The 13666-nt window shown below is 32.7% G+C and overlaps 1 protein-coding gene across 1 annotated transcript in view; it reads left to right on the top strand.

Annotated features, from left to right (window-relative positions):
- LOC142339371 (uncharacterized) overlaps positions 1 to 13666 on the top strand; it is a 43834-nt gene that overhangs the window by 18866 nt on the left and 11302 nt on the right. Inside the window, exons 5-6 of the mRNA XM_075389414.1 lie at positions 8580 to 8807; positions 11979 to 12218. Of these exons, the coding sequence (XP_075245529.1) occupies positions 8580 to 8807; positions 11979 to 12218 (468 nt within the window). The remainder of the gene's footprint in view (positions 1 to 8579; positions 8808 to 11978; positions 12219 to 13666) is intronic.

The raw sequence follows: 13666 nt of genomic DNA, 5'->3' as shown, positions 1-13666 counted from the left end.
ATTAAAATTTATTAAAACGAAGAAGAAAAGAAACGTTTAATTTATTTTTTCTCTTCTTAAAATCTAAACTGGAATTTGTTGTTGCCGTATAATAAGGTTCTTTTTTGTTTGACAGAAGCCTTATCCAGATGAACAATTATGTATATATGAATAACAGACCAAAACAATTGTAAAGAAATGGAAACAACCAGACAAAGTTGAAAACCTAATTATAACGTTTTGATTTAGGAAAGAAAAGGCTAAAGTTTTGAATAATTTGAAAAATAATTTTTCATTAAAAATTTGTGGACAACTACTAGTTTGATTCGAAATCTCCTAAGAGTTAACCTCTAACACCCTCTAACCCCTAGCAGAAAAATTGGCTTTCGGAAAGAAGGACAATGTTTCTATTTTTTTTCCAGTTCTATATTTTGTTAATTGTACCTTCTGCTTCAAGTCACTTTAAAGCTTAGGCACTCCGTTGATTACGGTTGACCAAGAATTTCATTAAAGAAAAACAAATCGTCAGGATATCACAGGTAAAAATTATACATAGGAACTTAAATACGGGAATACCGATAACGGTATGGAAAAGTAGAAAATCCGAATTTTTCTGTAAATTTACGCGCAAAATTTTGCATAAAGTTTTTTATAGCATTGTTGCCATTGCTCATTGTCAACTTCCATCATTTTTTGTTAATGACATAAGATAACAGAATTAGTTCTTTAATGAACTTTACTCTTACACCAGTCTTTCATTGACTTTGTTTCCGCTGTTCAGATGTTTCAAATTTTTATTTAGCAGTCCGATTTCATATAAGTTCTAGAGCACTCCTCTATTTGTTTTCACATCGAAAAAATACAAAAAAATGTGAAGTTTTTTATATGGGAAGAATAAGATTTTTCGAAATTGCTGCAAAACTATGGCCAAAAGTACCTCCATCAGTTCACGAAGGGTTCATTTTGCAACTATGATTAGTCGAAATTTTCACACATATTCAATTTGTTACGGAACCGTAAAAAACAGTCACTTTGGAAAAATTCTAGAAAAAGTATCTTAGAGAACTCTGTAACCGTCTTCTCAACATTGTTGGTTCAACTTGGTCTGTGTTTGCTTAAGTTGAGCTTTCTCAGCAAATTGTTGTTCTTGCTAACCGTCATCTGTCTGAGCAGCAGTAGATGTTGCAAATTACTTGACAATGTGTGTGGTTTATTTTCTGTTAAAATTATATCAAAATGAGGCTTGTGTTTTTTTTTTCAGTTTTTGTATTACAGAAAGCTGTCTTTAGGATTGCGTAATCATGATAGTCAGAAGAACGCTTCTTCTCAGAGCAACGAAAAGCTAGACTGAATAGACTTCGGTCTCGCTGGGCAACTCAGAACAGATCCGAATTTCTCTAAAGTATGCGTTCAGTCGCACTCGACCCGCTCCTCCCCGTCGGGGACCCAAACCCGTTTAGGCAATTTCTGCGCTGGTGGGTCGTGAACCTCATCTTGGGAAGAAACCACTTGAATTTTTGTCTCAAATGTGACAGGACTAACCACGATGTGGCCTTATACCCAAGACAGGTATTTATCAGACCGTTTTGGGTCGCGAGCAAAGGGTCTGACGCAAGCAAAGATATTAACTCGAACAAAGTTTTAGTCACGTCCAAATTTGGGTCTCTTTCGACTGGTTGATACCCAAATTGTAGTCCTCCCTAGTCAAGAAGACCTCACAAAAGGAAATTATCCGTACATTTGGCATGTTCGTTTGCAAACATCGAAAACGGTCGGTGTATTTGGTCTCTTAGATTCGGCATGTTCTGTCCAGAACTTTTAATCGCGGGACTTTTGGAGACATTTTTTGGAGACAGTTATCCCCACCAGTTTTGGATGATCCCCACTGATTGATTTTGTTCTTTAGCTGAAAAATAAACCTAGTTGAACGATTTAGAGACTAAATTTTCTTTTGTTTTTCCATGTAGAAAATTGGTGGGGATTCCGTTCAATCACACTCACTGGATCTTGTTATGATCACAAGATTTCAAATACGTAAGTAAATTTCTTATGTTTTCCTGCGTTATGAAATTGACAATACCGAGACATTTTAAGCTTAAAACCAAAACAACAGAATCTAAGGAACCGAACATACAGATTCTAAGAAATTTGCTGACAATTTCTTACGCATAAAAGCCAACAAACAGACAAATCTCTTCGTTTAAAAACCGGACATACCGACGATAACGAAGAAAATCGTATTGGTTTTGGTTGTTTTTTGATAGCTATATCCAAAAATTAAATTCCACTTAAACTGACCACGTTCAGACAAAGTGGTTGAAGGCACGACGTTCTTTTGGTTTTCTCAAAAATAGCGTACCGTACAATATTCAATCTGGTGTCAAATGTAAATTATTCAAGTCTTGTGTCCTTTACCTACTTCTATACGGTTATCCTGCTTGTTATCCAGAAACGACTGAGTTGCGTAAATTGGAACATTTAAACTATCACAGACTAAAATGGTGCTATGGTGATTTCGGCTGTTTTCGACTTCTCAGGGTTTCAAAGTCTTTGTCAATGTATAATCAGCCCATTGAACTAGACTTGAGATTTCTTATCTCCATCGTGAACAACATGAATTACCCTAATCTTAACAATTTCATTTCAACAGAGACGAAAAATGTCTATTTGTGCGATCGGGATTAGGAAAAGTTAATAGTCTCGCGCTCTTAGAAGACTCTGACAGAGATATCCCTTTTCTTCAGGATTGAAAGAGTAGTGAACGACGCAGCAGATGTCCTAGAACTAAATTTTTACTTGTTCTTATCGCAATCAGCTTCATAAAGTGTGACATAAAGACATAAGGGATCGAACAATAAAATTGAGAGGCCAACAACTTTCTTACAGTGATCCATACTCTTGGAAGACTCGCTCTAGATTCAGCAATTGTATAGCATAAGTTTTAGTTTTGTTCGTTTCTGTTTTGTTTGCTCCATACGATTTTTTGTACACAATTTATTTGCTCAATCTTGTACGCCTTCCAAGGTAATTTAAGTCTTTTACAAACTACTCCTACTACTTACAAACGACAATTTTTGCACTAAGTCATTTAACTTGATCAAAGTTGTTTTATTTTAAGACCCGGAGACCAAAATCAATTAATATGTAGGGGAAACACCTCATTTTAGCGTCTTGTCAGTTTTCTTAACTGGAGTCTGTTATGTGTAGCAATTAGCCTAATTTTACTTTGGCGAATTGTGTAGGTTAGGGTTTGTTCGGCCTGGCCAATAGTTCGGATTAGACTCTTTTCAATCTGATCAAGAGCGACCAGAATCGGATTGATCTGGCCGAGAAAGGCCTATGTCTCATCTATCTGGCCAATGCTCAAATTCTGGTGTGGTGCCTCTGGACACCCTTGTTCAACACTTTTTCATTAGCAGTGGACTTCATGTGAGCGCTTTAGTAATTGAAGGTTTTTGACCAGAAGATTCACAGTTTTCTAGACGTGAATGAAAAATAACACCTTTTTATTAGCACAAACAATATATTGCGTGTTATCGAACTAATTTTTGTTCACCTAATCTGGTAAAAACAGCCGGTCAATTTTAATTAGCTTTTTTTGTGGGTTATTTTCGAATGTTTGCGTCAATTGTTGAAATGCCTTGTTAAATTGGTGTGTGATTTGATGCTCAATTTATTAGGACTCTAACGAACATGGCTTCTGCTTATTTGATGAGATATAAAGTACCTTCAAAGAAAAAACTAAGGCTTTAAATATCGCACTTGTTTTTTATTGGATTTTCTAAATAGGTTCATTAGAATAACTGAATTATTAGACTCATTAGACTTAATAAACGACGAACCGATTGGGGATGAAAATGTGTGTCCTTTATAAGAAACACGACCAAGAAAAAAAACTTCTATCACAAAAAAATTACTCCGAGCTGAACTGCTGATAGCTGAACAGTCACGAATAAAAATTTTTAATGACAAAAATCAAAATAAAGATTTTGACATGTACCACGGGTTCATGAGCCCGTGGTACATGTCAAAAAATCTTCCTAAAAAATCTTGAAAAAGACTTTTTAAAATCCGGCACAATTTTAAAAGAAGGTGTTTGGAAACGAGTTTTTTGAAACCTCGGTTATTCGTAAATGCGTGCATAAATGGAATAAAGTATCAGAGTATTTTAACTCAGCATATAACAAAAAAGAGTATCAAATTAAACTGAATGACTTTCTTGTTTCTCAGCACGAGCGCATTCTATAAAATAGCTACCAAAGAGCATTCAAAATTATAGCTATTAATAGATTGAAAACAAAAAACTTATTCTTTTAATTAAATCTTTGATAATCGTGTTGAGTACCATGGCTTACAATGAAACAATGAAAGATTTCAGAAGAGAGGAAAACACAAAAAATCGAAGACAAGAGTTGCCTTTTTTTGATAGGCACGCATGTACTTGCAGAAGCTGGCAAACCAGAAAACTAGAAAATAGCAACAAGGAAAATTCAATCAGCCTCCTGATGTCAATTTGATTAAAGCCAGAGTTGTAGTTCTATCATTTACACTTGATGGAAGCACCGAGCTCAAAATCATTCAATGACAATTTGAGCTCATGAATTTTGAGAATGAATTTTAAAAAAATGAGAAAGAAGAAAATCATTACGCATCTCTAAATTATTCATACATATGACAATAAAACCAAACTTTTCATACTACATTATACAACGAAAACTATTCTACAGGCTAGTGGAAACCAACAGATATAGATACAAACAAAGGCAAAAACGACACAGAAAAAATAAAAAAATTGTATAAAAAAGCAAAATCAAAAACATAATAAATAAATCAGAGCCACTAATGTGTACCCACTAACACAAACACTTGCTTGGAATAACTTAATTGGCCACTAAATATCAGCAAACTCGAAAAAGACAAAAAAACTGATGGAAGACTCTGTGAAAGATAGCTGTGAATAAAAATTCGCGAGAACTATTTCTGTCATCGAAACATATTTGGTACTTGTCTTCGAGCCCTCAGAATAAGTCTGAGGTTAAAAAGTCAAAAAATAAAAAAACAAAAAAGAACAATTAACTTGTATAAAAAACAAAAAATGTCATGTTTTTAATGACTTCGGAAATGTTTTTGTTGAAACCAAAAGTTATCCAGTGACCCATCTTCAAATCTTCAAGCCTTAAAAAAATTGCAAAATAACTACAACTTTATAATTAAGTTAGTAGTGCCAAAACATATATTTCAAAAATTAATAATGAGAACCATTTTCAGTTTCCAACTTGAAACTGTTAGCTTTAAGCAATGTCAATTGAAGTCCCATCTGAAAATAAAAGACAAACAACAAGATAACAACAAAATTTTTGAGGTCAAAATCTACAAGTTGCCCTTTTCAACACAAATCTGGACTTTATCAGACCATTCACTACATAAAGCATATGAAAGCTAAGTATGCTAACTAAAGGCAACTATTGCAAATTAAAATCTGCCGAATTTTTAATTGTTTGTCCGGTTTCGAAAGCTAAAAGAACTCGCTGAATAATGACAATAATCATCTTCAAACAAAAACATGCACTTTAACATTGCAAAAGAATATTACATGATACAGCTTTTGATAAAACTTTCTCAACAAATTGCGACTCTAAAACAACCGCAGGCAAAATACTCTGCAGCACAATTAATTAACCCACAAAAAAGTGTAAAAAGAGAAAACCTAGGCAAGAAAAAGTAAATCAATTTTTTGAATTCCTCTTTTTCCGAGGAGCTGGTGGAGGTTTAAAGATTTGTGAGCAATAGCCTATCTTCCGTTGTTTTGTTCGCATTTTTCAAATTTTGCTAAAAACTTGATAAACTCTTTTGTTAAAATATGATAACTTTTTAAAAATATAGTCTAATTGGTTAGTCTGATTCAAACGTTCGTCTAAATGGTTTAGTGTTCAAAGGTAGAAGAGAGTTGGTGAAATGTTTGAACCAATTTTGTGTAGAAAAGTTCAGGATTTTTCCCGTTTTTTAAAAAAATTGTTTTGAATCTGCCTATTTGGTCCACTTTGTCCAGTTTGACTGCTGGCGCAGGCATTGAAACTGATATCACAATCTTCCTTCTTCCATTTCTTAGATAATGACTAATTATACCTCCGGTTATTAAACACGTTTTACTGGAAAAAACATTTTTGAAGTCTTTTGCTAATTTGAACCGATATTTACAAAAGAAACTCATAGTTTGTTTCTGATGAGTAAAGATTTTCGTCTGCTAGAAATATTACGCATTATTTTAGACCAATTGTGTTTTAAAACAGCCGGTCTGCAATAGCACGTCCAATTTTGGTCTCATTGTTAAGATTTGCAAGGAGAATGATGGAAAAAACGTTTTTTTTTTGATTTTTTTTATTCTAAATGCGAGAAAAAACTTTTTTCTTTAAATGTTAAATTCAAAAGGGGTTTCTTATTGTGTTCCAATATAAATCAATGAAACAATATTGTGCTCTATGAGTGAAGCTCATGGTTTATGGCTCCGACAAATTGTTTTCTTAAGTCTTCATTGATTTGGTGAGACTTGCCAGCATTTCAGTTTAGTTTTTAAGTCTCTTGATTCGGTTTAATTAATGACACCTCTAATTCGGTACTTGTTGAGTTTTATTGAAACTATCTAATGCTTTCAGTTTATACACAATTCTTTCTTCCGGTAACATGACACAAAAGTATACATTTCATCATTTGATTTTGTTATAACGACTTTGTGGTCAAATTAGCTATTTGGGTAACACTTGGTACATTTTGTTTTCAATGGAATAGCAGCAAGAGCAAGACCAGTTGTGTTGTAGTGATGGAATACTATTGCACAAAGTTTATTCGGATTGTAATGTGGCACTGTATATATTTCTTGAAAAACTTATGCAATTTTTGTTTTTTATTTTTGTGGGTTACAGACCACAATAGTTTCAATTCAAACTCCAGTTATTGACAGCAGAGTTTTAGGTGCAGGGAAAGCCAATGAAAGTACATAGCATATTCAGCGAAAAGCAGATTGATTTTTGTCTTCAAAACCGTTCACATAAAACTTTTCCTGAAATTTTGACGTCTGTTTGTATTCGATGTTAATGTGTAGTCTTTCGACTTAGTCTCACCATTGGCATGTACAATTGAAGTCGAAAGTTATACTATTTAGCATCTTTTAATTGAAAACTTACAGTTGTAGTCTTATTAGGATAGATGTGTAAGATACGTTATGATTTTCATTTTCCAAAAGTATTACTCATTGTGAGAACAATTGTGTTTCATAACTGACGGTCTGCAATATCACGGCCAGTGTTGGTCTTATCGTTGATTTCTTAAAATAAAAATCATGCAAAAGTGTACTTTTAAAGTTTTTCATCCCAATTACAGGAAAATCTTTTTTCAATGAAAGGTTCATGTAATAAGAAGATGAAACTCAATGAAACTCAGTAAAACATTATTGTGTTTTCGAGTGAATTTCGTGGTTTTTATTGCTCCGACAAATTGTTTTCGTAAATTTTCAATGAATTGGTGAGAACTGACGGTCTTTATTGTTGATGTTTTAGTCTCGTGACCTCGTTTAATTAATGAAATTTTTAATCTGTCATTGTCGAGCTTTTGACAAAAAAATCTAATGCTTTCAAACGATACATATTGTCTTTTTGATAAATTAACACAATTAATATCCAAATTCCATCCTTTATTGTCGATAAAATGATTTTGTGGTCAATTTTGCTATTTGGGAAACATTTGGTATACTTTAGTTTTAAAAGAATGTCAACAGGAGCAAGACCAGTTTGGTCTAGTAAGGTCCGATCATCACGTTGATTGCAATATAATGATAAATCAAGAATAATAATAATTGCGTTAAAATAAGTTGAAATTGTTTTATATTCGGTATTTTTAGTGAATAGATTTTGATATCATAGGCTTCTACACCATTTCTGTGCAAAATTGATACGAATTTTTGATTTTTGAATGTATTTGTATGTTTTGTAGTTGTATGAGGTTCTGAAAAATGACAGGTTGCAATGGTTTTGTCTGCAGGCATAAGTGAAGCCATTGAATGAATTTAGTTGATAGCTAATTGCTTTCATGTGTTCATTTAGTTTCGAAAAATGCAAGCGTATTTTCTAACTTTGCCGTTGTTTTCTTTTTATTTGGTGGTTCTTCCCAATAAAGACAAGTCTCATATTTTTTCTGGTGAAATGTATGTCATTCGGTTCAGTTTACTTTTAATCTGATGTTATTTTGATTTTTTCATGAAGTTTTTTTTTTCAAAGAAATTGATAGACATAGTTTTGGTCGGAAAAGAAATGCTTGTTGTTTTAATTCGATTCTGTGGTTTGTCTAGTCTCTTACGCTCCTTAATGGCAGCTATCATCTGCCTTCTAATGAGTTTATTTTGCATTTGTATAGTGTTAGAGCTAATGCGATTTATCAAATGCATAAACCCACTATTTTCAAACAATAAGTGATTTTTTGAAAGTTTCCTCTCTTTTTTGGTGGATAATAAAGTCAAAAACGTGGTTGAGAGGGGCCGGATTATTTTGTGCAAACGCACATTACCGAGCTAATTACCGAACTATATTCAACAATTTTGTAATTTGCAGATACGTTGAACAGCGAATTGATAGTGGTGTTCGTGTGTGACTGGTATATTTGCCACAAATGCGAGGGAGGAGAAGAAAGGGTGCAACTACAAGGAGTAGGGGGCTGGAACTATGTGCTTTGTGAACAGATTGGATACTACATCAAAATTCAAAGCAGTGTTACTAGTACCGTGTCCCTATCAGATGCCTCACTTGGAATTTGTGAGATTGACGTTCTTGGAAAGAAAGGTTAGATAAAAGACGGAATGTGTGACAGAAGAAACTGAACAGAAATCATCGATTCGAAAAAAAAATTGCTGTCGACCAAGCTTTCAAGACTGATCTTGTCTGTTTATTCTGTCATAGCAAAACTGTTCGTTTGAAGATAGTAGCGATCCACAATGGCTTGACTGTTCTTTCCCAAGTGAGAAATCTTTGAGAAGATTCAAGAACAATTTTGGAGCAACTTTTATTAAAAAAAAAACACAGCACGACAAGTCTTGAAATACAATCCAAAGAAATATAGTCCAAATACTCCACTATCTGAACAGCTTCCCAAATGATCATTCCTAATCAGGAAGACAAACAAGATTTCACAAATTTAGAGAAAACCAATAATTGCATTCATAATATGTACACTTTCAGAATATTCGTGTTGAATACAATGGTTTTTAATGAAAATTGTCGAAAAATTGAGGAAAAATTAAGAATCGAAGACAAAGCTTGCTTGATATATACAGAAGCCGGCAAATAAAGAAAACTAAAAATTAGCAAAAACTACAGAAGATTCCAACAGCTTCCGGCTGCCAATATGATCAAAGCCAAATGCCAAAATCTATTATTTTAAAAGAAAGCAGCACCCAGCTCAAAATCATTTGATGGCAACTTGAGCTCATGAGCTTTTGAAAATGACTAGAATAATTGTAAAAAAGACTTGAAAAAAAAAAGAATTTAATGTGGATTACAAAAAATTATTCATTGAAATGTCAATAAGACCAATTCGCTCTATAATTTAGAATAAATTAGCACAAAAAATTGTATATTTTGGCACATTTTAAAAAAATAAATAAATTAATGCCATTTAAGTCTACCCACAATCACAATCAAACGCTTAGAATACCAGTCCGTTTTCAAACAAAAATAGGCATAAATAGAAAAATATCCTACAATATTACGGTATCTGATAATATTTTTTCAACCAATTGGGACTCCAAAACAACTATGGGCAAAAAACCTTGAGAGATGATTAGATTATATCAATTAAACGACTACCAATAGACGGAACGATACTGTCTACAAGAATCAGGAACAAATTATCTACAAAATACGAAAAAGCAACGTCTGATCTATTATTTTGAGATTAAAAATTTAACTATTGCCCATGCTCAGGTATTTAACCACGCAACATTGGCAGAGACTTTTTAAACAATAAAAAAAATAAAGAAGTAAAAAAATCCCGATAAAAACGTTACAAAATTAGTTAAATTTTTTAAATGAAAAATTCTCTGTCTGACATTTATTGCCAAACCATAGAAAACAAACTTTGAGATAAGCTCTAAGCTAAAAATGGGCCAAGAAAAACGAATAGCTAAAAAATTAAAATAAAAAGAAGCATTATGGAAGAACCTCAAAACCGACCACAATTGGCCAAACTTTGGGTAAAATTACTCAGTTAAACTAAATATTACTCAGAATGAATATAAAGAAGATCGGAAGACAGCCGAAACAACTAAAAGGGCTAATTTGAAAGACAGACTTCCCCCTAATGGTAGCGAAAAATGAAGAAGAGAGCAAAAACGTCTAACAATGCCAAATTGTTATAAAATCTTAAATGTTTTCTAAAAGTTCATTTTTTTGCTTCAGAACGGCAAAAATGCTCTGAAATGATCTGTTACTAGTTTAGACGAACAAAAAACACTTTTAAATGCATATTTTTGAGTTCAAAAAGCTGCTCTGAAAATGCCACTTGTGATCAAAACAGTCATTCACTTAGCGAAAACTTTTGCAAATCTACTTTTCCAGCCCCCTCTCAAAATATGACATGAGCAGGAAACCACTTTTTTTGTTCTCTATTCACTTGACTTAAACACTTTGCTTTCAACTATTTTACTTCCTGCTTTAAATAAACTCCAACAAAATTACCGATCAAAAAAGACGATCGAGTCGTAAAAAGGCAGCGCACTAGTACAATCCAATTTTGTTGGAATGTAAGAGTTTTTTAACAGCCGAAATATAGTTTTCATCATTAAAACTAGTCGGATTAGTTTAAAAGATGAATTTGTTAAAAAATCAAAGTCCGTAGTAAAGTTATGACTATGAATGCAAAAAAGAAAAATCTTCGATTGAAACCGCTGTCAAAAAAGAATGGTCCCGGCTGGGCGCTTTTGTTATAAAAAAGAGATTATGCGTAACTTTGATAACAAGAAACCAAGGAATGTAGTTTTTTTCACATTTGGTCTTTAATTCAGGTTTTGGGGCTTTACCAGTAGAGTAATTTATTTAAATTGAATGATCGCAAAAAGAATGCAAATACATCTGATGTTTCGATTTCTCGGTTTGTATCGTTAGGGAGAAAAACTATGTGAAAAACTAGCTATTTTATTCATGTAGCTTCTGCAATTGTATTTATGTTCGGCTTAGTTCTGACTGCAAAATGTTTGTTCGTGTGAATTTGTAAAAAAATCTTTCGACTAGAAAAACCATTCTTGACTAGAAAAATCAAAAAACCAAAACTACTTGTGAAAAAGAAAGTGTAAAAAATGCCGGCTGCACATATAAGATGCAGATACAGTTAGGTGATATTCCTTTATGATATAGACATACTTTTATGATAGACATATCCTCAAAAATAGACAAAGCAGCCCAGTCAACTCAACTCCCAATATAAGCAAATGTTTAAGGAAGCTAGGAGAAAGTCCATAATAATTTGTTACTTTCTTTGAGTAACAAACTAGATCGAGAACGCAAATTGCCAAATAGTGGCTAGAGTCGAAAACCTGAAAAAGCGGTTGTTTGTCAAATTGTAGGCAATGGGGCAAACGCGAGCAGGTGTTTTTGATTTGATTTAATTCTGTAAAAATATTTTGAAAACGATCAGTCAAAAGATATTCCTTTCTCAAAAAATGAGAGCAGTGTCTGAAAAAAAATAAACTGAAATATGCTATTCCGACATTTCTTGACGAAAAAATCTTTCAGAGAGACTGAATAACGGGACTAGGTAACAGGTAGACAAAACAGGTCGAAGTTTCTGTTTTTCGAAAATACTCAAATTCAAAGTCATAAAAACAAAAGCTATCAAATTAAAATAAATATGTTCTTTTATTTATATATATATATATATATATATATATATATATATATATATATATATAAATGCGAGACTTTATTTGACATTTTTTTCACCTTTTTATTGCATTTCAGTTGCACCAACAGCCAAAAGCGTGTTGGAAATTGCCAATGCTTCGTACTCGGGTGATCAGAGCGAATATTTAGACACCCTATTGACAGATATTCTGGATACAAAAGACGATGCTAATATAGATGCATGTTTTCCTGTGGCACAATCTGATGAAGCAGCTGGTCGACAATTAATGGTGCAGTTTGGTGCTCCTAAGATGCTTGCATTCATTCAGATACTCTCATCCAGCGACCAAGCTACCAGTAAATATTTTGAAACGGAATTAAGAACAAGGAGGCTCGTTAATGTGCGTTCGCACATGATGTTCCGACCCTGCGCTCATCTACTTTTTTGACTTAACTGGCTTATGACTTAGATTTTTGACAAAGAGATAATCAAAAATAGATGTTTGAGTTTAATAAAAATTCTCTACACAACCAAACTAATAAATGAATTAAATAATGCCATGCCTCATTACACCAAGATCTGCATCGAAAAGACTACGAGAAAAAAAAACAACAAAAAAAGCAAAAACTTGTAACAACGTCAAATTACAAATAGACAAAACCCTAATTACACAAATTTAATTTTTCCTAAATAGACAGCAGATAGGATTTTTTTAATGAGACTAGGTAACCAGTCGACAAGAAAGAAATATTGTGGCGAATTTCAAAAATCAATCAACAGTTTTTAAACAAAATAATTTTAAGTCATTTAAAATCATTAGCTTTTAACGAAAAATATCTTGATAAATTTACTATAAAGTCATGATGAAACCAATAGAACCTGTTTTTGTTTACACTTAGCCATAGGAACTGACTATAGATGCAAAAAAAAACTAAAAAAAAATACGAACAACAAATAAAACATTGCGAAAACACAAATTAGTGAAGCCATTAAGTCATTAGCTATTATCTGAGTATTATGTATTTTATTTCAATTTCTATTTGTAATAATTCAGCTAAATTTATACTGAAAAAATAAAAAGGATCAATTGAGCCACATTTGAAATTCATTGAGATCTCTTATTACGTGATTGTTCTAAAGATGGAGAAAAAGAAACACAAATAAACCACTCATATGATTTTTTATAGAAACACATGTTGTCTAACAAGCAAAACATCAGTTACGTCATAGTATCAGAAGACATGTTAATTTGTAAAATACAGGGAATGGTATGGGACCTCTCAATGAGGAGAATATGTTACAAGTTGACGAAAAAAACAGCAAAAACGGAAAAAAAGAAAAATCCTTATAACCTTAAAAATGTTTTATTAGCTTTAAGACTATTCGCTATAAACTGAATGATTCGGTTACTATTATTCAATCAATCCTCAATTAGATGGTTATGAGACCGGTCAGCAGTTTACGGCTACCTAAACAATAAAGTAACAGGCTAACAGAGCAAATTCAAAAAAAATGAGCAAGAAAATTGCGGAAGCCATTAAAAAATGAACTTCGCAATAAAAACTTTTCTACTTTCAATTAAATTTTAACAGCAATGGTTTTCTTGTTTTTAAGAATTTGACTCCAGTAAATCAACAAACATGAACAAACACATTAAAACTACGATTTTTTTTCAGAAAACCCGTAGTATCAACGCCAATAAAATCAATAGTTTAAAATGGAAGCTAATAAAAACCCCAAGTTAGCCTCAATGAGATGATGAGGACGATTGTCTTTCATAGCTTATCAATAGGGCATTACAAAA

This window comes from Convolutriloba macropyga, chromosome 1 (assembly GCF_964194025.1).
Source record: "Convolutriloba macropyga chromosome 1, txConMacr16.3, whole genome shotgun sequence".
Classification (NCBI taxonomy): domain Eukaryota; kingdom Metazoa; phylum Xenacoelomorpha; order Acoela; family Convolutidae; genus Convolutriloba; species Convolutriloba macropyga.
This window is presented reverse-complemented; position numbering and strand designations above follow the sequence as displayed.